Below are 25,943 nucleotides of genomic sequence, written 5' to 3'. Positions count from 1 at the left end.
CAATAAATACTTAAATAAGTAATGGAAGCTATCTAAGATTTGAGGTGTATTAACAAACGGCCTGCACTGTCGAACCATAGTCGAATTTGTGTTCGCGAACGGCCAACACTGGGAAACGGATCGAATGCGTTTGTTGTCATTCGTCTTGCAGGTCTTGTGCACACGGCTGGATAGGGGACCTAAACGAATTTTTAGTTGAAAATGAAAAATTGAAACAAAAACTTGTTTACTTGCAGTAAGTTATCTTGCGCGTTTTACATGTTTCCACTTGAAGTGTAAGTGTACAGCTTGTGGCTGCTTCGTCTTTTTGCGTCGTCCATTTATGGCGTGAGTGTCATTTGTGTGAAGACGTCGAAGCTTGAATTGCGAAAGTGTATTTCAGCCTAGAATTATTTCTGCTTCTCTATGGGCCGAAGCCGTTCTCGTTCGCCGCAGAGAAGAGGTAAGCAACCTAACATACTACATTTAAATCCCATTGAACCTTTCTACCTCTTTTGTAATATGAAAAGCCACCACTGTCGAATTTTGTGTTGAAGTGGAAGGTTGTAGTGGAAGCAACTTGGTCGCTTCACACCTGCATGCAATTGTGTTCGATAGTCAACGCTAACGAGCCCCAACTATTTTGACGACAAAGCTTAGCTACTATTGATGGTGCGCGTATGACACGAGTAGGTCACTAATTGAGGCTATGGTGGGCCTTCCTGTTTTCCGATTCATTTGGCAATCTGGCCAGCTCCACTTTCGCCACCTGGGGACTCGAAAAAGTTGCACATGGCACAGGGAGCAATAGAACTGCCGTAAAAGTGCTCAAATGTTGTCCATGTTGACAGGACACTTATCCAAGCACGCAAGCATTTTCACAGGGGCCTCTTATTTACATGCCTGCGGGCATCGGAGAAAATGCGCTGTTTACCACAGTTTTAGCACAAAGCCAAGTATCATAGTTCACGTCCATACCAGACCTCACCTTTCTGCTGATTCTCTCTTCCTAAGTGTTGTGACCCACCAGTTAATTGAACGTCCTTATTACGAATATTGAAGAAAAGGGGTTAACCGAGGGGCCCGATTTTTATTAATCATGTGATGAGAAACCAACAAGGACAACATAGGGGAAATTACTTGTACTTACTAATTGAATTAAAGAAATTATAAATTAATGGCAATGAAAGTGGATGAAAAAACAACTTGCCGCAGGTGGGAAACGATCTCACGTCTTCGCATTACGCTCACGTATCGACATCTCACGCAAGTTTTTTCATCCACTTTCATTGCCACTCATTCATCATTTCATTAATTCAGTTAGTAAGTGCAAGTAATTTCCCCTATGTTGGCCTTGGTGTCTTTGTTTGTTGCCTTCTCATCATCTTGTTACAAATATTGTGCGACTGTTTGCAGGGACCAGCCATCACTGTTTTGACTACTGTTCAATGTGGTGAACAACACTGATTAATTTCGCGCTTTGCTATTGCTCCGGTTAGGGAAATGCGTTCCTTTCACTGCTTCACTGTGTGATCACATGTTTAGCTGTTAAGGCAACCTGAAGAATATATATTAGACCCAGCAAATGAAATGTGTTATCTTGCTCTAAATCTGCTAAATGAACATGCATTCACGTGTACAGAGCAAAGAGTACGCTATATTGACATTCACGGGTGGCATTTATGCTTTCATAAAGCATTGGTATTATGTTACTGGGTGAAAGATTTCTGCCGCAGGCTTCACAAGTATGTGATCTTCTTGAGTGAAGTTAGTAACAATTACTAGGACTTCCATGGTTAGTTCTAGTAGTAACGCATAAATACCCAAGAAAGTGGATGGGGAAACCGCACTGTGGTAGCTCGATTGGTCAAAGCATCGCACGCGTAATGCGAAGACATGGGATCGTTCCCCACCTGCGGCAAGTTGTCTTTTAATCCACTTTCATTTCCACTAATTTATCATTTATTTAATTCCCTTATGTTTTCCTTGGTGTCTTTGTTGGCTTCTCATAATATGGTATTATGTTGTGAGATTAAATTTTTTCCATTGCATTTTCAGTCTGCAAACACCTATTCAGTGCTTGACATAATTTTTCACATCTCTGTCTTTCTATGGTCCATCTCTCTGTTCATCAGAGCGAGATCGGGGTAGATCTCGATCCCGTGAGAGGGATGGCCTTCGGGACCCACTGCGCGAGCGAGATCTGGATCGAGAACGCAGGCTACCAAGAGGTATGTGTTGCATTGACTTCGCCATAAGCACTCCTTCTCGTATTCAGGTAGAATTTGTTTGTGAATGTGTTGACTGATTTCTACGTTTTTCTTGTCATGTTTCATAGCAGCTTCTCAAACAAGAGGGCAAACATGCTAAGATAACTATCAGAAGAGGGGCACAAATTAACACGAATACACAGAGGAGGCCAGAAAAGGCAAGCACTCCGCTATCCATCTGTGTCGATTTGTGCCCCTCTTCTAATAGCTGCTTTTCACCAATTAGCTCACTAAATACTGCTACGCTAGAACAAGTGGTAATGACATGTTGTTTCAGTGCTTCATTTCTTTATCATGCATGCGCACAATGAAATGAAAGATGCTCATACTTATTCACCTTCTGGCTTTGACAAAGCCAGGTGCATTGCACATTTATAAGTGGAAATTGCTACCAACTTGATTGTGCCAGCTGCTAATTGCATTGATTTAAGGGATTCTGTTTTTTGCCACATGCATCTACCCATTACAAGCTTTTACATCTGACTTCTATGTCATCATTTTATGGCCTGTGAAATGCTGCACAGTTATTGTCATCTGCTGATATTTCAAGATTTTAAATTTCTACCTGATAAATCTGACATGTTGCTCCACCTTTTCTGTCCTGCTTTTCGGCATGTTTTATCAATTGTTATCAAGACAGATCAATGCATGTTTAAAATCATCAGTGCTTTGCGTGATAGCTTCATGTCTGCATTCATGTGATGGGGTCCCATAGAAATTCGGTCCCATACTGTGTGTGCAGTCTCCATTACTTCCATGTCTCTGGTAATTCCTATAAGTTGTACAGAGCTCAAGAAAAACCATGGTAACATGGTACTTTCCATGTATGCTAGGTTAGCTGCATTTTGGAGCAATGTATAGGTGTCACAACATGGAACATAGGGTAGGAATAAGCACACTTTATGATGTGTGTTTATTATTCATTGTATATTTTGGTATTTTATATTTGTCTGCTGCATCACCGTGCATACAAATGTTTACTACTTGCTGGTGTGTGCAATATTCATTTATCTCAAAGTACTGAGTGTACTAAATGGGAGGGGGGACAGTAAATAAATTACAATTACAATAACTAGTTAAAAGAACACAAGCAAAGTGCAGACAGAATTAACACAAACAAATATACATAACATTATTGAGCACTGGCAGTAGTTATTGACACGTCAGTGAAGAAAATCATAATAAAACGCAATTCATTTCCACAAAAACAACTTCAGTAAACACAAGAGCAGCTGCAGCAATGACAAAAATTCATATGGCAGCTCTCTTGCGAAAATTATGTAAAAGAAGAATAAAAATGTGTTGTGCTTTAGAGGTGCAGTGCAAAAGGGTATGGAATTTATCCAGATCAGTTTCAGTGACCATGTCTTTGGCAGGTTATTCCAATCTTGATGTTCATGGAACGGAAGACCAGGCAAAACTCTTAGTCAATCACTTTCAGCTATACTACCATCTTTGCATGACATAGGGCTCAACCAGCCAATCAGCTCATTTGATTTTGCTCACCGAGTCAATCAGCGTGTGCCTGATGGCTGAGGTGATAGTACCGCCGAAAGTGATCGTCCCAGAATACGTCCCATGGTGTGAGCAACACATGGAAAGTCTGAGTTCGCATGTGTGATAGCCTCGAGAAAAAATTTCTGTCAGCATTTTAAAGAAATCATGAAGTGAAGAGTTATAGCTTATATGAAGTAGTCATATACTAGACAGAGGTAAATATTAGTTATATTAGCTATGATAACGTTTTTGAAATAGTGGTAGCCATTGATGTGGTGGCAATATGACAAATCCTTGATTTTGGCGTGTCCTTTTAGTGCTGTTGTGCTGGAGTAATTGGAAAAGATTAATCGAGCAGCATACTTTTGCAGGGATTCAATGCTGTTAGCTAAATGCACGTGATTGGGGATCCAAATGGCAGAAGCATATTCGAGCTTAGGCGGAATTAGTGTCACATAAACTAGCTTGTGCCGGAAACAGGGGCCATGCTTACATTGCATTCGAGTAGACTGAATGAGTGGTTAGTGGAAGCTAGGGTCCATTCAATGTGTGTTTTTCTTGTTAGATCATATTTTAAGTAAACATCAAGTTACCTCTCAGTAGAAGCCCCCCACCCCCTTCATATTTGGCTGGCCTTGGCAACATAATTGTTTGCTTGTGTCATGTGTAAAATGTTTTTTTTTTTTTTTTAACTTTTCAGAGCGACATAGAAGCCGGTCCCGCTCTTTGTCTCCTAGACTCCGCAATCGTTCACCGAGGCGCCGACGAAGCCGGTAATGGGTTGTGCTTTTCACTGCAGCCAAATCCATTTACAAAAGTACTGTAGGCTCACGAGGATTCATTAAATATATCCAGACTGTTAATATAGTTAAACCTGCATTGAGCAAACTTGCAAGTTGTCATCTGCAGTTGCAAGGATTCCTCTGAAGCCTTCAGTAGTCATAAGAGCATGAAAACAGAAATTAAATGCCCACACTCTGAGGTGTCCATGACGTGTGTTTATAAATTAAAAACAAATGAGACTTAATATAGAAGCACTTTCTAACCATTTTAAAATAACTTTTGTAAGAAATGTCTTCCATTTGCAAGTAATAAAAAATGGAATCCCGTGTACTTAGATTTAGGTGCACGTTAAAGAATCCCAGGTGGTCCAAATTTCCGGAGTCTCCCACTACGGCGTGCCTCATAATCAGATGGTGGCTTTGGCATGTAAACCCCCATGATTTAAATTTTTGAAATAAAAAGTGGAATCATGCAAAACCCACAAGTTGCAAGAAAGTCACATTTTTCCCTCCTTGTTAAAACCATACATGGCTTTCTTTCCCTCTGTATTGCCTGTTTGCCAAGTTGCAGGGCATGTTTACAATTGCATGACTTGCATTTGATTGGTGTGAGGTCAAGCACGGTATTTGTTGTGGTGAAAGAGCACTTATCTATTGCTAAAACTCCCACTAGGTGCTGTGTAAGAACAGGCATGGCATTCTGTGGTCGAAAGTGAGGGGAGAACAGGCAAGGTAACAGTGTTGGCCAGATGCCATGTTCTAGAAAGATCACTTTCAACAATGTCTTCACTTTTTCATTCTCATGTTATACAAAATCCATAATGGTGCCCCACTTCAGTGAAGGGTAGTTGTCGATGTCAGTAAGTTTCTGCTGCTGTGCTCCATCAAACTAATGCAAAGTAATACTGTTGGAAAGGGTGCTTCCCAGTAATTTTTGCCACACTTGCTTGTGTTCCTTGTGCCATAGGCACTCTTCGAGAATAATATATTCTCAGGGATGATAGTTCTACAGTGAGACTCCAGTCACCCCATGCCGTTATTTGTGCAGTGCATTTTCCATCCGTCGGCACGTTTCTCTGGCCGTAGTGGCAAGTTACAGTATTCAGATTTTGAAATGGCGCTTTTAGGTTTCATACGTAAAATTGTCACATTATTTTGCCCATTTCATGTTCACCTGTGCTTTGGAAACTGCTGGCCCCATTTTGACGATAAAGAATGAAGAAATGGCATTGTTGAGAGTTTGCTGCATGGGAAGTTATGGCAGTGCTCTTGAGTGCATTGCTGTGTGCTCTCTGCCATGGGAATAGGCACTCTGTAATATTGTCTGTGGCAGGCATTAATCGTGTCTGTTGTTGCTTTTACGGTAGATCTCCCAGAAGGCGCTCTCGCTCCCCAAGGCGGAGGTCTAGGAGCAGGTGAGACAGCAATGTTTTTTACCTCTTCTAGAACCATACCCTGAGCTTCAGTAATTTGTCACTTTACACTAAGCCCTTTCTTTGGGCTTTGATTGGTTGTGAGGTAATATTGTAGTGGCCACAAGGGCTTCAGACTGTTGACTGACTGCATGACATTTTTAGACACCCAACAAGCATCGAAATAATCAGTGGTGGGCAAAAAGGTGCTGCTTGCAGAAGTTGAGAAATAAAGATTGGAATGTTTCCTTTGTGAGGGAAATGATAGTTACTGCTACTTTAAATGTGTGCTCTGTCTTTTCTTTATTATGTTAATACAGTTAATTTACAGTCAACGACCGATTTTTCGGACCCTCTAGGGAAAGTAAAAACGTCCGAAAATTCAGGCAGTCCGAAAAAATGAATGCATGCAAAAAACATACTTTCTTTTCTTTTTTTCTCGGATCTAGAGGTAAAGGGCTAAGTACCAGGCTTCCGAAACCCTACCAAAGCATCAATGAAGGCGCTATAAAAAGGCGTTCAAAAACTGTATGCAGCCGACTGACGGTTTATTATGTACATGTGCATCGTCGGGCAGCTAGTGTTATTCTGCAGTGGCTTGAAGAACTTGTTGATTGTTGTTTGGACGGCGTTCCGGTTGCATGCGATCATATTCGCCTCGATCTGAGCAAGGGTCATGTCAGCACTGTACACCGATGAAAGAGTCAACAATGCTCGCGTCAACTCGGCAATTGTAGGTGGCGCGGGCATTGGCTCCTCATTTTCAACATTGGAGTCTTCCGAATCCCCCACAACCTGACGGACCATTCCCTCGTCAGTCAGTTCTGCACAGAAGTTGAGCTCGTTGTCAGCGTCAACAAACTGTTCAAAAGTTATTTCCGTGGGCACGGTACTGCTTTCCGCGCTTCAATGCCATCGGCGAGGACGACGAAGACGGAGTGGGGGCCATCGAAGGCAAGCGAAATCCTCAAGTTGCGAACAGTGGAGTTCGCTGACGAGCGTCGAAGCACCTAGGCCTAGCGTCGCAGAGCACACTTGACACAACAGCACAACCACACACCACGCTAGCCAAAACGTGGCCTGCGCCTGCCTGTGCAAAGAAACGAAATAGCGTCGCTCCGGAAACTCCGCCGGAGGCGGAAGTGCGGCCATTTGCGGATGGATGGATGGCGGCTATACCCTTTGTAACAGGTGGCGGCTGGCGCCACCTAGCCTTTTGCTCCCCCTCCTATTTTATTATTTTTTTTCCTTTCTTTATATCCTCTTTTCCTTAAACTAGTTTTCACTCTCCTCCTCCCCCCAATATAACTATCTAAAAAAGTAGAGGAAACATTATCTCCCCGATTTATGGTATTATCTCTCCCTTGACTTCCTCCACCAATCCTCTAGCCTCCCCTTCATTACTGCCACTCTTTTCTCGTCTGTTTGCCCTCATTCCCCGGGAAAACCTAATGCCCCTTCCATATCTGCCACTGTTCCCTCTGCCAGGGTCGGGCGAAGGTCTGTGCATCTCAGCACTATATGCTCGGTGGTCTCCATTTCGGCTCCGCAAGCTGTGCACCGAAGGTCCACGTCTTCAAATTTAGCCCTGTATGTTTTCGTTCTCAAAACCCCCGTCCTAGCTTCGAATAATAGTGAGCTGCCCCGCGAGTTATCAAATAAGAGCTCTCTCTTAATCTCCTGTTTTTGTGACCTATACATTGATAGCGCTGGCTTTCTGAGCATTCTTTCTTCCCACATTTTTCTTTCCGTCTCCTTCACCTCCTTTCCCCCACTAGAACCACGTTGGACCCCCTCCCTCGGCTGTAGGTATCTATTCCTCAGCTTCCTCGTTCTGAGTGTCCACTTTGTGTTCAAACTTTTCATGTACAGATATTTGTACACTTTTCCTGCCCACCTTTTTTCCTCCAGTGCTGGGAGTCTCTGTTCAAATTTTAGTTTACTTATTGCCTCTCTACCTTCGAATGACGTCCATCCCATGTCCCCCTGCACTCCCTCATTAGGGTTGTTCCCGTGTGCTCCTAAGGCCCACCTGCCTACACTTCTCTGTCTCGTTTCCGTGCATGCCTGAACTTCCGATTTCATGCACAGTACTGAATTTCCGAATGTGAGGCCAGGTACCATAACCCCTTTCCATACGCCCCTAACCACCTCGTACCTATTATAGTTCCAAAGTGCCTTGTGTTTCATTACAGCTGAGTTCCTTTTCACTTTCTCAATCATAATTTTTTCCTGTTCTTCCAAGTACTTTTTGCCCTCGTTTAGCCATATGCCCAAATACTTGTATTTTTCAACATAATCAATCTTAGTGCTTTGTATTTCCAATAGTTCCCCCCTTTCTTCATTGTATACTATTATCCCAGACTTCTCTCTACTGAATTGCAGTGCCAATTTTTCTCCCTCCTCTCCACATATGCTCATTAGTTCCTGTAGCCCTACTCGGGTGTCGGCAAGCAGTACAATATCATCTGCATACATTAGTCCGGCTAGTACTTGAGCTACCTTCTGCCCTTCCAGCATATAGCTTATGTCAGTTCCTATTGTGCTCTGTTCTAGTCTCTTTTCCATTTGGCTCATGTAAATCATAAAAATCAGAGGTGACAATGGACAGCCCTGCCTTAGACCTCTTCTTATTTTAGCTGGCTTTGTAGTTTCCCCCTCCCATGTTATCTCTACCTCATTATCTGTATAAACTTGTAGGAACTCAATCATCTTTCTATCTAGACCATATTCCCTCAACTGGCTCCACAACTTTTCTCGGTTTACATTATCATAGGCTCCTCTAATGTCTAAAAAAGCTATCCATAGCGGTTTCTGCCTGGCTGTCGCTATCTCTATGCACTGTGTTATAACAAATAAATTATCATCTAGCCTTCTGTTCCTTCTAAATCCATTCTGCAGTTCTCCCATGATCTCTTCACATTCTGCCCATTCCTCCATTCTCTTTTTCACCATCTGCATTGCTACTCTGTATATGGCTGGTGTGATAGTTATTGGCCTGTAGGATTTAATGTTGTCCTTGCTTCCCTTTCCTTTGTAAACTAATATCATTCTGCTTGATTTCCAGTCTTGTGGAACATCTCCCCCTACTACTATTTGTTCAATAAGTTGTCGTAATTTTAATTTACTTTTCTGGCCTAATATGCTTATCAATTTCATAGGTATGCCATCAGGTCCTGTCGCTGTTCCCACGGGGACCTTGTGTTCAATTCTGTCCCATTCCTTACTTGTCATCCTTTTGTACTCCTCCTCTAATTCTGTCCTGCTGTTGTCATTGTTCTCCATTTCGCTACCCACTGGCTCTGCAAATGCTGCCTCTATTGTTAACCTAATATATTCCTGAGCTTCCTCTCCCTCTACCTTTGTTCCTTCTGGTGTGGTCAGTGAGTGCTGAACCACCTCTGTCTTCTTACTCTGTTGCCTTATGTGTTCCCAAAATTTCTTAGAGGCATTTCTGTCTTTTTTTCGTATCTCTAACATCCACTGTACCCCAACTTTTGCTATCTTGGCTTGAATTAATGCCAATGCTTCTCTTTTCATTGCAAGGTAATCCTCCCATTTTGTCTCCACCTCTTCTGGTGTGGCTCCCCTTTTCTTTGCTGCTCTGTGTTTTCTGCACGCATCTTTGCGTTGCTCTATGGCCTCCTTAACTTCTCGGTCCCACCAGCTTTTCGGTTTATATTTTCCCTGCTTACTTCCTAGTTTCCTAATCTGTCCCTTCTCTAGCTCTCGTTTAAAAATACCTATTAACTCGTCGTATGTCCATGCCCTTTGCGGTTGCTTGGATACCATGCTTTCAATGTTTTTCGCCACTTCTTGTAGCTGCCTGTCATTCAATTTGCTCATACCTTTCTTTTCTTTAGTTTCTACTAGTGGTACTGTCCTTCCAAAACTGATTTTGATTTGTTTGTGATCACTCCCCAGGCTTTTTGTACCTTCCTCATCAATTTCCATACATCCCAACCGTTTATACAGCTTGTGGGACATCAGGCAGTAGTCGATTGTCGAGTGGGTGTCATTTCTTTCCTATGTTATTTTCCCGTCGCATTTAAACAGTATTAACTATCACAAAATCATGAGCCTCACAAAAATCTACTAACATCTGCCCTGTTGCATCTGTCGCCCCGTCAAAGTATTCCAAATGTGCATTCATGTCCCCTAGGATGATTATCTCCCGTTTAATAGCTAACTCCCTGATGCCCTTGGCGATACATTTGAAATGTTTTGCATTCTCCTCTTTCGACTCATTCCCCGCTTTCAGATACACAACTCCGAGGATTGTCTCAACATTCCCTATGGTGCCCTTGAGCCACATGTGCTCACTGCAGCTCTCCCTTACCCTTTCCCAGTCCTGTCCCTTCACTAGCGCCCCAAGGCCTCCTCCTCTGGGTTCTTTCCTTTTTCTGTTGCACCCAACCCAGGTGTATCCCGCAATGAATGGTGGCTCTTCCTCATCTCTTAAATGGGTTTCGGCAACTCCATATACCTGAAAATTTTCCGTTTGTAACTGTTCTTCTATTTCGTCCCACTTAATGCGATTTCTTCCCCCCTGCATGTTGATGAACCCCACATTTACTGCCTTCTTCCTCCTCCGTGCTCCTGTCCTGCCCCCCCTCCCCTGTCCTTCATCTTTTACGTTTTGGCATGCAGGGTCGCCCTGCGTGCCTGCAAAACCTGAGCCCTACGACCCACCCTCGTTCCTACCTGCCATCCCGCTGGTGTAGTGTAGTGAATGCCATCTGTGCCGAAAGGGGGGAAGTTTTTCCCCCCAATCATTCTGTTCACCTCCACCACATCACACCTGAGGGCTCGCCCCAACTCCCTAATCATTACATTTGCCGCCACTACCTGTTCTTCAATGAAAGGGCCCTGTCCCCTGACCTCTGGGACAGTACACAGGGCAATGTGCACCGCCTCAGAGGTCGCCCTTAATTTCGCCACTCCCTCTTGAATTTGTCTGCCCAGCATTCGCCCCCTATTCTGCAGGACGTCATTCACCCCAGCGTGCAAAATTACGAGGTTTCTTCCCTCTCTGTTTTCATTCAGTTTGCTTTTGGCTCTCTCCGCCACAGCTTCGAATCGAGCCCCCGGCATGCATTCGACCTTCACTCGTCTGTCATACTGCACTGTTCTGAGGAGTGCTGTTTGCATTCGCGATACGTTGGAGCTTCCAACGACCCAGACCTTTCTGTCTTCAAGCAAATCTTGCCTCCCTCCTGTCTCTGTCGGCTGGGTCTTCCCTGCCTCCTCGCCTTCTCTGCCTCCTGTCGTCTCATCCCTCTGTACCTGTGTCTCCCGCGGTCCCCACGTTAACGTGTCCGCCCCCAATTCTGCTCCACTGGGTGATCCTCCTGCTTCCTTTTCCTTCAGTTCCTGCTGAGCCTCCCTCTCAGCTTCTCTCTGTCTCATCTCTTTCAATTGTTTTTCCAATTGCTGCCCTTTCTCTCGCTCCTCACTCCATTTCCGTTCTACAGCCTCCATTCTTGAGGCCCACTCCCTCTCGACCCTTTCCTCAAACTCTGCGCGTTTCGTTTTTTCTTTCTCGAGTTCCTCCTTTGTCCTCGCCATTTCACTCTTTTAGCTGCTTCTCCAAATTCTCAATCACCTTACATAGCCTGCACACGAAGCCGTTCCCTTCCGCCTCCGCCACGGTTTTGAATGTCGTTTCATCCAAATAACACCATCGTTCACACCTCTCACGCTGGACGAGGTCCCCCCCTTCCTCCTTGGCTTTTCTAGCCGGTCGTCCCATGAATTCTCTTGTCCTACTGTTATTTAACAGTGTAAAAGCGAGGAAAAAAATTAACTATAATAAAGACCACTGGGAATTTCTAGAAGAATAAAGTGAGCTAGTAAAATAACCAAACCAATAACCAGGGGAAAAAGAAAAAAAAGGAAAAAAAAACACTTTTAGCCCTAACTATTAAACCTTTAGTCCTAACTGTTATGTGTTGGCCACGACCTACTTTATCGCCCTACTTTGGCTAAGTGTTTGCCTGGCTTCGCAGTGCTCCAATTCTCTGCAACCTACGTTTCTATGCTGGCCCTATCTCCATTCATATTTCCCGTGGCTGCAATTAGAAATAAAAATAGAAATAGAACTTAGCTGTCAACATCCGTCCGTCTCGGCTCCGTCACTCGGCAATGAACATAGCCAGCGTGGCCAGACCAAATCGGTGTGTGACGGCTAGATTCGGCTAGTTGTGGTTTAAAGCGGCGATATGCTTCGGCTGCAAGTCAATTTCCTTTGCAAGGGCGCTGCGCGAGGAGCCAAAGGACCTTCAGTCGTCAAAAAAATTGGACGGCGGGGGGTTCGAGCGTCCGAAACTTCAGATGTCCTTATACATCGATTCTATGGGGCTCGTGGCGGTGCCACGAAGACGTCCGAAATATCAGGCATGTCTGAAAATTTGGGCGTCCGAAAATTCAGTCGTTGACTGTATTTACATTCCAACATACATTCTGAAACCCTCAGCCACAGTACTTGTGAAGGCTGCATTTGCATGTTTGTTGTGTATGTCCTGTGCATTCAGAATTCGTTACTTTGTTGTTAAATAGCAACACGGCCTTGGGTGGATACCTTGGTTTCTGTTACAAATTTTAGTTGCTCTGAATTGTGGAGTAGCTTCAAATGCCACTATCTTCACTGACGATGTCTGCACCAATAAGGGTGGGGATAAAGTCACGGAAGTGCCAGATAATCATTGTTGCATAGAAGCTACAATCATTCATCTGTTCGATCACGGTCGACCTCTGTTCCAAGTTGACTGGGTATAGAGATTTGGTGCACGCATTGACTATACTTTCGTCTAGTATTTGTAGCTACAGCATGACAGTGGTTTAAATAGTTTGAGTAGCACACATATAAACGTGTGTGCAGCAGCACATTGACAAGCTTTATTCGCCGCAACAGACAGTTTTTTCTGGTGGATCTGCATGTGAGCTGTAGTGCATATTTAACTCCTTCCTTACCGTGCCCAAAGAAATCAATAAATTTGATTGACAGTTTTTCCTTGCGTCTTTAAATATTGCTGTTGAACTTCTTCCACAAGCAACACTGCACACTGTATGAAATGACTACTCCAGTTTAACTGTTAGTCAGGTTTGACAATTTTTGGCACATTGAGGAGTCTGAAAAAAATAAAAATATGATAAGCAGTATCGTTGAAACTAGCCTCCAGTGCTCCTAGCACTTCCCCATGCGAGCAATGCAAAATATGCACTTTGGTCAATTTTAAATTTTAGATTGCAGCAGCTGTGACAACACTAAAGCTTCTGTTAGTGTAAGGTCGCTCTGATTGTTCGTGTTCTTAAGTGTCACGAATCGGCCACGTGCTGTGTGTATAGAGAGGGGGTTCACTCCCCCCCCATGTCAGCGGGGCAACCGTTTCTGTGTTATGTGGGGTCACGGACCGCGTGGTGTTGGGTGACTCGTCGCGGCAGGCGCCAGGAGGGCGAGTGCCGATTCCGGGAAGTCTGTATTGTGCGCAGGGTGTTGGCAGTCCGCCGACGGTCACACGAGTCCGCACAGACCTGCCTTGAAAGGGACCGCTGTACACGGTATCGTGGGTCTGGCGCCCAAGTGCCTGACTAATTGGAGGCGCCGCCGAGGTTAAGAAGGGCTTAGCAACCTTGACCCCGTGCCGCATATACGGAGCAGGAATCTATTCTTCTACGCGTCCGGAACGCAATCGCCAGCCTTGTTGTTGGGTGCGACTGCCTGTGTGGTGTGAAGGCCAGCTTACAGTGCACGCGTGAAGAGTGCATTCGGACGGCGGCGTCTTGTAAACACGCACTCGGAGAACTTTGTCTTGTAGACAATAAGTTTGAAGGACAAGGAGGGCCATCCGTCTCCCACATGGCCAAACTTTGAGTACAGCGGCACTACGTGGTGTCGATGCCCCTGCTTCCGAGACATTTGCGGCCTAGACGCCGTTGGGATTTGAGGCGGTCTAGCGATAACTTGTTCGGGCCTGGCGTGTTTTGCTGAGCCCGTCACTAACTACGTAGAAACGAGAGGGCAACGGAGTTTTGGGGAAGGAGGAAAAGAGCTTTGTTTTTTAATATGTTTATTTTTAAGAGTAAGCCCATCCCTGTGGGTTGTGGCTTAACAAACGGTTGACTCTGATTGGCAACTGAACCTGTGGGACGGGCCAACGGCCCTACCGCCTTTTTTTCTTTGTATATTTGGGCTATAAAAATCGGGACGACATGCTGTCCCTCAGACTTGGCTGAAATCAGGATTGCTGATAGATCAGTGAGCCTCCGTACTATGTACGTTAAAACGAGTCTGGGCTCTAACAGTCAATGAGACACTCGAACAGTGAGACTTTGTTTCTCAATTGTTCAAGTTTGTAATGTATTTGTTTTACCTGCCATGTATATAGAAAAGTTTACCTATAAATATTTCTTGTACATCTGATCTCATCGCTTCCTGCCTGCGTTTGATCAACAACTGCCGATCATCGTCCGAGAAGCTTCAAGTTCCAACGGTGAAGCGAGGACAGAGAACGAACGAAACTTTACTGTTAGCTTGTCTAATTTTCTGATCCAACCACTACGCTGTATTAACGATGCCTCATACATTGGTACATGCTCAGGAGTGTGTGTTGTTTTGATTACATTCGACTCATCAAATGCAACTTAATTTTTTTTTTCATACAGTGGATTGCGTTTACCCATCAGTTTTTCCACAGTGAATGTACAACTTATTACAAGTAATCCTTGTCATGTGGAGTTTTCACTCGCACAAGAGCACTCATTTGATTTGAGAATGACCTTCAGCAGAAACTCGACTAGCACTCTGATCTCTTACTTTTTTAAACACCGCCTGTGCAAATGCTCTATTACTGTACAATACTCTGCAGCACTGTACATTAAGGTACAGTACTGGACATGTACTCTACAAAGCACATGAAAGCTCCAGTGCCGGTTCAAGATGCACGACTAGACCAGCTTGCTTGCAAATAAAAGCTCATCAAGCACATTAATCAAGTATGTATGAGGAGGCTTGTGCATGCCACCACGCTGACAACCATTGCTTCAAGAGCCTAAAAAATGCAGTAAAGAATAAAGCAGGTTCTTGCTGCAATCAGTAAATGCAAATGCTCCCTGCACCATAGGCGCTTACCTGTTCTCACATTTGTGAAGCCATGGCTTTCCCGCATAGCATGGGCATCACTATGGCTCACATTCAAGCCACCAAATGGCTAATATTTTTTTACAGCAAAGCTGGATACCTCTACCATCCAAAGAAATTTTCGTCGTTGTAAGCAAAAGACTGCTCATACGTCGGCCGGTCCAGGAGATAGTGCAATGTCGGGCTGACCCGCGGCAGAGCTGCAGTTCGCCCTTAAGAGGCCCACATACACAGCTTCGCTGGTCATCCTTCTTCACAGAGTGGAAAGGCACCGAGTTTTTTTTTTTTTCATATTTCTTTTTCTGTGATATAACTTCCAGAAGTTGGGAACTAGGAGCAAGGTTCCTTTCTTTTTTTAACTCTGAGCACTTATACTAAAAATTTAACAATTATTACTTCCATTCAGGCTTCTTGAGATGCCTCTTTGAAATTTCACATAAGAATTCTCAAAAGCTCTCTAAGCAATTATTTCTGCTTCCATTCGAAACTCCAATGATCAGGATACAATTTAATGTATCACGGTATGCATTATGACTAAAACATGTTGAAGTAAAATGTTAGAACATAAATGTACCGAACATGAGTACATTTCTAGCGGTAAGGAATGAGTTTACAGTCCAGGAAGAACTCTTGAACTGGTGCACTGTGGACAATGTGCAGAAGGCGTGCATATGGTTTACTGTTGTCTGATCTGTTGCCTCAAATGGATAGTGAAGAACTGTAGGTTCTTGTCTTTTATCCATTTAGGGAGCGCAAAGAAAAGGAAACTCCTGGAGCACTCCCCAAATTCCTGTTGGAGCGGCCACCCATCACGGGTAACACAGCTTTATTTCAGTCGGTGAACTGCTCTCAGCATGGAGGCACATTCTTGAATCCAATTTATTTTCATTCTTTTGCAGCTAAAGACCTGGAAGGAAAAACGGAAGAGGAGAAAGAGATGATTAAATTGATGGGATTTGCAAACTTTGACTCGTCCAAGGTGCGTCTTAGTGCTTTTACATATATGTCAGTTCACTCAGGCTGTAGAGCTCTTTCCAGGGATGGGCATTCCATATGGTATGGTAGCATCTATACCTTTTCTTTTCTCCCTATATCTGTAACATGTACTGCTACATTCGATTGGCACTGGCTTATATACCATTTGTGTTAGTACTTTGTTATCAACATAACTATCATAACAGTGTACTGACTTTCCGGACGCCCAATAATTCGGACGGCTTCGCGGCACCACCACGTACCCCGTAGAGTCAGCGAATAGGAATATCTGAAATTTCGGACTATTTCAGACTAATTTCGGACTTTGGCCACACCCGTCACTGGCTTGAAAAGCGATACGTGCACTAGTGCAGTACTTGGAAGTGCACTGGCTTAAGAGACCGTTTATAGTGTCCTTGTGTATGGTGTCCCTCCCACACGTACTCAGTGCTTACTCTCTCCCTTTCTTCCTTTCTATTCTCCTTTCCCCCAGTGTAGGGTGGCAAACCGGATGCTGTTCTGTTTGACCTCCCTGCCTTTCCTATCCTTGTTTTCTCTCTCTCTCGGACTATCTGAAATTTCGGACGCAAGAACCCTTCGCCGTCCGATTTTCCGGACTTTTTGCTGTGACCGCAGGCCCGAAATGGCATTAATCAAAGCCACCACTGCCTCTGTTTTGATTACCTCGCCGCCGCGGTAAACGCTAGGCCTAGCTGTTTCAACGTTCGCTATTAAGCTTCTTGGCGCTGTAAGCAGTGGCACCGACTCCATCTTTGTTGTCCTCGCGATTGGCTTCGAAGCACGGAAAGCACGGCGCATAACATAATGCTGGTTCCCGAAAGTCGGCTTCGCCTCAATACAGGAGTGTTACGCGGTGAAGCATAACAAGCGTGGGAAGGGGCAATTGTCACGGGACACAGTATTCTTAAGTATACACGCGTCCACCCGCCATCTCCCGTCACAGTACGAGCACCGATATGCCTAACAAATGTACTGGTAGGCCTTTTCGGATGTGCCTGTGGCGATTTGAGCCCATAACGGCAGTAAAAGACGTGCATTCATCCGAAAACATTTGTTTTGGTATGCATCTCCTTTTTATTCATATTTGAGAATGTTCGGCTCGATTTGCAATGAGTTCTACCTTTTTTTTTTTTTTCAAATATATTTAATTCGCTGTGCATTTTACTAACCCCTCCCTTCTGATTTCTTTTTGAATGAAATAAATGCTACTTCTTCCTATTCAAACTGGGTTAAGTCATTTTTTTTTTTTGACATGCTTACTAGAGAGTGACAGCATCAGGCGACATGGTGTCAGCCTGTCTTGACATAAAACAAAGTTCTGTGTCAATCAGGAAATTTTGCAAACACACTCGGGGCAAACTTGGGCATTTTGGAAATGTCAACTTGGCAGACACCCTGAACAAACTCCACATCGTGGCAATGCCGTGGACAGTATCAGAAAGCGGTCCTATATAGTCTCTTCTAAGAATTTTGCTATGCGATTGGAGTCTGGCATGTCCACAGGCACTGACATGTTTAAATCGCCATTGTATCATGATTCTAGACGAAGCCAGATCAAGCAAAAACCTGTACCACCATTTTTGTCATTTTGCTAGTTGGTTTACATTTGCAGCCATCGTGGCTATGTTTTTGAGGCCTGGGCTCTAGAATGCCTGGAGTAAGGCAAGTTCCAGCCATTTTGCTTTGACTTGGCGCATATGTTTGAGTGAAGCCAGACACCACTAACCCTCATCGAACAGAGTGTGTGATGTGCCACAAGGCAATGCAAGGTGTGCAATTCAGTAGCTGCTGAGCTGTAAAGAATTGCAGTTAAGATGGAGATTTGGATATTTTTTAGTTTGTATGTATGAAAGTTTGTTTCAACCTCCTTGAATTTTGGCCTTCAGCAACCTGGAAATCCTTCAATAGTCCTTAAATTTGGCATCGTATGTTCTGCACGAACCATGCTTTGAATTTTTGATAGGCAGGCATCTTTTTTAAGTGAATAATTATGATCATTAGTGACTCTTTTACTTTGCTGTCTGGACAATCAATTCATCATGTGTGTATTGCCTGCCCCCACCCAAAGAGTTACAATTACAGTAATGGTGCCATGCAATTTCTAAATATACTATCAGTCTGAACGAAAAAAAACAGGGGCTATATAAGTAGTGTAGTGTGGTTTAACTTCATTTAGGAGGTGTTAGAACACCTTTGATTGCTGTCTTTAGTATATTGATGCCTGGACATTTTTTTTTTTTTTGCCACACTGAATTGAACTTGAAAAATGTAGTCTCCTGAAAAAGGATAAACAAGTACATGTGTCACTGTTAACTTACGTTGTGTTACCCTATGATTCTGGGGAAATTTCCAAGGACGAAGAATCATGGCGAGACTGTAGTCTGATGAAAAATGGTAACATTGATAGCCACAAGGCCAGCGTAACCTAACTTCAGCTTTTTCTATTATTGTTATTTTTTCCTTTTTCAACATGTTACCCAACACAAGTGAATGTACATTTCCAAGGGGTCAGTTCTTGTAGCAGTTTCTCTAATGAAACAATGGCATTGAATTAGTCAAACACTGCTTCTATGTAGAGCTTACAATTCAAAGGAAAATAAGAAAACTGTTTTTCTTTCTCTTTTGCTTACCACTTTCTTGTTGTATTAATGCCCATTTAACAGTCATCCCTATTTGGTTCATGTTTTTTCTCCCACGTTCACTTCTCAAAACTTGGGCTCCCGTCTATCCACATGAAAAAAAAATATGAGGTGCCTTTTTCTTCTTTTAAACTCTTTGCAGCAACATCCACGAGTTATCTTCATATCTGCCATCCCACTACCCAGCCTTTTTTGTTACCGGTTCTCTTCTCTTTTGAAAGGAACAGTCTTTGCCTTCAGTGTTCCCGTTATGGTTTTTTTCTCCTGGCTCTTGTCCTACCCTGGTGCTTTTTTCTTCTTTGCCTCCATTTGCCTGCTTCTACTTCATTTTCTTGTTTTGCTGGCTGCTGCTTTTTCTCCCTTCACCTTTGTAGATAAGCAAACTCACACTCCACTTTCCAGACCCACCTTCACCATAGCGGCCTCTGGGTAAAGAAACATTGTAGGCGTCTCACTTTCTCAACTACTGCGGTCCTTCATGAAGAGGCCCTGAATATTTTTTGAGACCTGCGGCGTGTTTTAATAAATCTGTGCACCTTAAGAAGTACCGTATTTATTCGCGTATAACCCGCACCAAAATGTGAAAAAACGCGTTTAAAAAGTGGGGGTGCGGGTTATCTGCGAATTTTTTCCTTGGGAGGGGGGGGGGGGGGTCGGCTTCACCGCAATGTGCGGCGGCCTCCCCGTGTAGTCCGCCATCCCCATCGTCATCGACGCTTGTCAAGCCGATGAAGGGCCAACGAAAGGCCAGCATTGTTGAGCCTCGCGTTAGGCGCTGTTTAGTGTACTTACCCCAGTTTGCACTGTTTGCCTGCTTTGTTTTGGCATCATGAGTGCGACTCGACGGCAGTGTTTCACAGCGAAAGAGAAGCTAAAGATTATAGCCGCTGCCGAAGAAATCGGCAACAGAGCTGCTGCAAGACAGCATGACGTCGACGAGTCGTGCATTCGCGACTGGAGGAAGAAAAAAGAGAGTCTCGAAGCAACGAACCGGGACAGGCGAGCGTTTCGGGGTCCGAAGACTGGCGCGTACCCCCACCTCGAGACGCAGCTTGCGAAGTTCATTGAGGAGCAGAGAAGTCGTGGCCACGCTGTTTCGACTGAGATGGCGCAAATGGAAGCCCTGAAGTTGGCCCGGGAATTGAACATTCCACGTGAGTTTCGTGCAAGCCGTGGATGGCTTCAGCGCTTCATGCGAAGACATGGATTTTCTATGCGGCGGCGAACAACCATGTGCCAGCGGCTTCCTGAAGCCTACGAGGAAAAGTTGTTGAACTTTCAACGATATGTGATCGCACTTCGGAAGGAGCACAGCTATTTGCTGTCTCAGGTGGGAAATGCTGATCAAACACCTGTGTACTTTGAGATGCCGATGGACACGACCATGGAAAAAAAGGGCTCCAAATCAGTCAGCGTGCTGACCGGCGGAAATGCCAAGCTGCGCTGCACAGTCATGCTATGCGCTTTGGCTGACGGCACGAAACTGCGCCCGTATGTCATTTTCAAACGCAAGACGCTACCTAGCATTCCACTGCCCCCAGGAATCGTTGTGCGTGCGGAAGAAAATTCGTGGATGAACAGTGGCCTAGTCGGTGACTGGCTTCGAGTAATCTGGGAGCGAAGACCAGGTGCCTTGCTGGCACGCCGGTCGATGCTCGTACTAGATTCCTTCAGAGGCCACTGCACTGATGCGGTGAAGGCTCGCCTTGCCGAGACCAGCACCGACCTCGTCATAATACCTGGCGGCATGACGTCCATGCTACAGCCACTCGACGTGTGCCTGAACAAGCCGTTCAAGGCACACGTGAAGCGGCTGTATGCCCAGTGGATGGCCGACGGCATTTACGCCCTCACACCGACGGGACGCGTGCGAAGGCCTGATATTCCATTGCTGTGCCAGTGGATCGTGGATGCGTGGAAAGCGATACCGGCCGATTTGGTGCGGAAAAGCTTTAAAAAATGTGCGATCAGTAATAGTTTGGATGGTTCCGAGGACGACTACGTCTTTGAGAGTGGCGATGAAGCCTCGGATGGCAGTAGTGAGAGCGGCGACGATTAAGAATCGGATAACCAGTGACGTGGTGGCGGTCGTTTGAATAAATGTTCTGAAAACGAAATGATCACTGAGTGTGAGTTGCATCTTTCTAGCGCTCATTTTTTTTTTTCAGGTAAACGTGCGGGTTATACGCGAGTTTTTTTTTTTTTTTTTCCGCAGAGTTCAAAGTTAGGGGTGCGGGTTATACGCAGGGGCGGGTTATACGCGGGTAAATACGGTATATCCCATGAGGAATTTTTGACGGGAACATAATATGAAAGTAGGTAATATTAGGAGCTTAATGTTTACTTCCTTCCAGGCACGTACGCAGGATTTTTTTCGGGGGGGGGGCCCAACCCAAGGCAACTTTTCTATGCAAATGAGGGGGAGGGTACTTTTACTAGTACAAATGTAAATTATGCTGACCATTTAGCCATAAAGACGCATAAAGCCAAAAAAGAGAATTAAAATAACGTGTATCTCACAGCTACGCCTGTGAGATACACCTCTTCTTTACTTGGCAAACAAATAACCATATCAAATGGACTCGCGCATGAAAGATGGCAGGAAGAACCTTGCCAAGAACAAGTTGATAAGCGAAAGTGCAAAATAAAGATTTCTAGTAACGTTTTTTGAATTAGCTCTGGAAGAATTGTAGAGAAATGTATATTTGCGGAACAATGACAGTTCTTTTGGATTCCTCGTTTACTGCTGTGCCAAGTAGCAAAACAGACTCGTGTTCTTATTTGGGAAGTTGCGTAACGATGCGTGGTCATCAGTCTCGTACAACTGTGTAGAACGCAGGACGCTGCGATTCTAGACTCACTGCGCCCACCGCGGAAGATTAGAAACCTACCCCCCCCCCCCCCCCCCCCCCATTAGCACAGCAGGGAAGTGGCTACGTCTGGCAGCTCGATTGATAACTGTAGAAGCGTCATTCAAAACACACGGAATTATTCTCCGCTTGGCGGCATTTTCTCTACTTCCTTATTAAATAAAAAAATGTTGATCCATAAATGCCTGCTTCCTTCATTCCCCATCAACTTGTCCATAACCTCTCTATGCGGGTATTGCTAGTAGCAGTGCCTCATCTATAGCACCTTTATTGCCCATCTTCAAAGTATTTTTCTTTCTGTGGGACATTTATGGTGCCCTAGTTTCTTATCCTCATCAAAAGTAAATATTTTATTTTATTTATTTTATATATTTAGCCCTGATCTCTGAAAAATGATAAGTTTTGCTTCACCTTTAGACAGGATGCCTGGTTTTCAGTTGCAGCTTTGCCGAATTTTTGTATATTGAATAAAGGGTACTTGGTCAAGTTTTACTGCAGAGAAGTTGAGCAACAGAAGGAATTCGAAAGTGTGGTTATTATTTCTCACATTGCAAAAGTGAGAGGTTAAATATTTTCTCATCATTTTAGTCGACATTCGTTTGCAATCGGCAGCCTTGGAAGAAGATATATATATGTAAATAATTTTTCTATGCATTTTCTAGGGAAAGCATATACCTGGTAACAATGTCGGCGCCGTGCATGTCATTCACAAGCGAAAGTACCGGTGAGTAGGACGAAGTTATTGTTTGTTATAATTCTGTTGTTTCCCTAACACTTTCATTCTTTTTTTGCGAAGGGGAGCGCTAAAATTCTACAGATGGAAAAAAAAAAGTGGGGAGTAGAAAGGTATCAAGACAGATGCGGAAACTTTTTTCTATCATAGCTAGATGGCACCACTGGCATCACAGTCGACACAAGCGAGAAAAACTGAAGGAAAGGACAAGACGCACTGAAATATCGACCGTTAGTCGGGAACAGTAATTCCTTGTCCATCAGGTGCACGGACAGTACACTGATGCAGACATCTGCTTATGCACCCCCTCCTTTCCTTCCGGTTTTTTGCTCATGCTGACCATGATGCCACTGGTGTCATCTAGCTACCAATAGAAGAAAGTTATTGCATCTGTCTTGATACCTTTATGGCCCTTCCCTTTTTGTCATTTTGATTTTGTTAAAAAAAACACCATTCTCACCGAGTGCGCAGCAAATATTGTGGGTAAATGTTTCTTTAATAAATCTCAGTTGCAATTGATACCCCTGCCACACGGGCACAGAAAATGACATTAACTGGCTAATGCCTTAAACTTTAATGTCATTTGTGGGGTGCCACATGGACATGCTTAATGGCATTGAAGCTTAATTCCATTAGCGATGTAGTGCATTCTCGTAACTCACTTCGCTGTCAAATGCGTACTCTCGTTCCCAATGTCTCCAGGTTGTGACGTGACTAAACGAATTATTAGTGAATAACAATTAATATATTCTTCACTCTCTTTAAAAAATTGCTCTTTCTTGCAGCGTAGTGCGTTCTTATAATTATTACAACTCACTTGGCCATCGAATGCGTACTCTCGTTTACAATGTCTCCGCCGTGGCCGTATAGTGACCATATTCTCACGATATTAAGCAAACTTGTCGATAAAAACAACTAATATACGCTTCACGTTTTTAAAAGGAGCTCTTTATTTTCGTAGGGATCAGCAGGCGACCTTACCGCTACTCACGGCTAGAACATTAATCGTGAGCGCATTAGCCAGCAGAAGCTGTTCGATTGTACAGCGGCGGCTCCTTGCTTTGTTGGCCTCATACTGAAGCCTTTGAATTTCTCGACGATGCTTGACTCGAAGAACATACGCCAGAACAAACTGGAGCACACGGTCAAATTCTTTAGGATCGCTGCTTGAGAGCTTTGAAGCTGTGTGCGCTATTTTTCCAATCTCAATGCTTTGGCTACGCTATGGATTGGCTGTCGAGCTAGCTTTGGCTTCAAACAGTTTACGGCTAGGTGCAACAATGACATTCCTGAAGTAAACTACATACAGTACGCCTATTAATGTTTCTCATGCCATTTCTCAAACATCTGCTCCCTAGATAACTGTTCTTTATTGTATTACGATTGGCAAGCAAACTTAACCATTTCACTGCAGCTATCGCCATCGCAACGCTTAATGTCATTAAGTATGCACATGTAGCAGTGATCGAAACATAATGGCATTAAGAAATTTAAGGTCCTTAACTTATAATGGCATGAACCTCGCCCATGTGGCACAGATACGAGTGTCCTTTCTGTTCATGTACTCTTCTTTTCTATTCTGAAGTATATTTCTTCCTTCTTTTGCCTGTCCTCCTTTCAGCCAGTACATGAATCGGAAGGGAGGATTCAATCGCCCACTTGACTTTGTTGTATAACATCATCATCAGATGTGCTTGTCCAGTCTATCCCAGCATGTTCTGTATAGGAGCTTCAATAAACTTGGTCGTCTGTGTCTTCAGTGGTGTCAGTTGCAAGTCTTTATACACACTGGACGTGAAATAGGTGGTTTGGGGCATAGAGTATCATGCAATAATTACTAGAGTGAACTCCGGAGCTGGTGTCTATGGGACCTGTAAGCGGGTCAGTTCAGCCAGCATGTGAACGATGGATAGTGCCTAAACTTCGTCCTTCTGGCTTCAAACAGCTTCGTGACTTTGTAAACTCATCATTTTCAACAAAATACTGTGTAATAAATAATGTAGCATTATTAAAATTGTCCAATGGCAGGATTCGAACACAGGACCTCTAGCACAGAAGCACGATGGTGGTGAAACTAATACGGCACAGGTGCATGCATTGACAAGCACCATAAAACGCCCTTATGAATTTCTCGTGGGCAAGCCAGCACGTTGAGACACTTGGTGCATTTCGACTTGTGCACCGCGACAGGCTGTAGTGGCAATTGCTGGTAGGGTCCTCTGCATTTATACAAGTATAGATGGCTTTAAATTTAGGACAGTGGTAGCGTGTAAAGCGTAATAAACAAAGCCACACGAATGTCTCAATCCACAACTACAAAGATCAAACAAATCCTTGTACTAACCGTCATTCCCATGGTGGCTGAACAATTTGCAGTGCCATTTCACTCTAGTAGTTATGTTACTGTTATCCCCCTCTGATTTGGGGGATAATTTAGTTATTGTGGTGTTACAAGATTGGACAGACTACTTTTATCGTGGAGTGTGCCAGCACTGTACTCATTGATGTTTGTGGCTAGAGTGGCCCTCATTCTTGGTACCAATGAAGGCCAGGGACTGTAGCTCCAAACCTGCCATGGTGGCTCGGTGTAAAGATGCAAAATTCCTGAAAATTTGAATTACATAAACGAAATCATTTTTGTTTCAGGAACAATCAGAGCTAAACCAAGTTTCACACTGCCCACTGTAAATATTTGTTGTGGAGAGATTCTGTATGCTTTACAGGTAAAAAAAAATATAAAAGGACTGTCAATATATTCTTGCGCGCAATTCCCGGGCACTGAAGCACACATCCTGCCGAGCATGGGAGAATGCTCCGGAAATACTGTGAAGACGACAATCAGAGTAGCGCTCGTGTTGTTGTTCTACCATCTAGCCTGCAGCCATCTCTTTCTGTATATATTTTGTAAATACATTTCCTATCCCTTTTGGCTACTCTCATCCCCGTGCATTTTGGTGGAAGTGGAGGACAAGACCACATTTGTTACGCCCGATGGACTTTACCAGATTAAGGTAATGCCCTTTGGTCTGTGTAATGCCCCAGCCACATTTAAAAGGATGATGGACTCCCTCCTTCGTGGATACAAATGATCAACATGCCTCTGTTACCTTGACAATGTTATTGTCTTCTCGCCGACATTTGAAAACCACCTTAGCCGCTTGTCGGCAGTTCTTGAAGTTTTCTGGCAAGCAGGCCTTCAGCTCAACTCTGCCAAATGCCATTTTGGCCGCCGCAAAATCGCTGTGCTTGCCGACCTTGTAAGTGCTAAACGCGTGCAACCTGACCCAGAAAAAAAATTGCATTGTCAAAGACTTCCCTATGCCACGTTCCACTAAAGACGTACAGAGCTTTGTCGGCTTGTGCTCCTATTTTCGACGTTTTGTCAAGAACTTCGCTGACGTTGCCCGTCCACTCGCGCAACTCTTGAAGAAAAAAATGTCATTTTCTTGGGGTCCTGAACAGGCCACTGCGTTTCAGACGCTCACGACTTTACTTACGTCACCACCCACCTTGGCCCATTTTGACCCGTCAGCCCCCATTGAACTTTGCATGGACGCCAGTGGACGTGGCATAAGTGCTGTTGTTGCCCAGCAGCAACAAGGATGAGACCGCATCATCGCCTATGC

General features: G+C 44.2%; 1 protein-coding gene across 2 annotated transcripts; it reads left to right on the top strand.

Moving 5' to 3' along the window:
- Positions 1-94: 94 nt before the first annotated feature.
- LOC126546350 (uncharacterized) lies at positions 95-24,076 on the top strand. 2 transcript variants are annotated; one of them, XM_055061444.2, is made up of 9 exons: positions 95-235; positions 383-442; positions 2,115-2,210; positions 4,447-4,519; positions 5,896-5,943; positions 15,827-15,894; positions 15,979-16,058; positions 22,247-22,308; positions 23,939-24,076. In XM_055061444.2, exons 2-9 carry the CDS (start codon positions 406-408, stop codon positions 23,991-23,993), a joined length of 519 nt encoding a protein of 172 aa, XP_054917419.1. In that variant the 5' UTR covers positions 95-235; positions 383-405; the 3' UTR covers positions 23,994-24,076. The 2 variants fall into 2 exon arrangements, with proteins under 2 accessions (XP_054917419.1, XP_054917418.1); XM_055061443.2 differs by having other exon boundaries at positions 96-275.
- The last annotated feature ends 1,867 nt before the right edge of the window (positions 24,077-25,943 follow it).

Source organism: Dermacentor andersoni, chromosome 1 (assembly GCF_023375885.2).
Source record: "Dermacentor andersoni chromosome 1, qqDerAnde1_hic_scaffold, whole genome shotgun sequence".
NCBI lineage: Eukaryota > Metazoa > Arthropoda > Arachnida > Ixodida > Ixodidae > Dermacentor > Dermacentor andersoni.
This window is presented reverse-complemented; position numbering and strand designations above follow the sequence as displayed.

What these genes read in the sequence shown, in the direction of transcription:
- LOC126546350 (XM_055061444.2), top strand. Translation starts at nt 406, where the DNA reads ATGGGCCGAAGCCGTTCTCGTTCGCCGCAGAGAAGAG. An exon ending in AGAACGCAGGCTACCAAGAG is followed by an intron (nt 2,211 to 4,446) that starts GTATGTGTTGCA and finishes TTAACTTTTCAG; the next exon opens with AGCGACATAGAAGCCGGTCC. An exon ending in ATTCACAAGCGAAAGTACCG is followed by an intron (nt 22,309 to 23,938) that starts GTGAGTAGGACG and finishes TCCTCCTTTCAG; the next exon opens with CCAGTACATGAATCGGAAGG.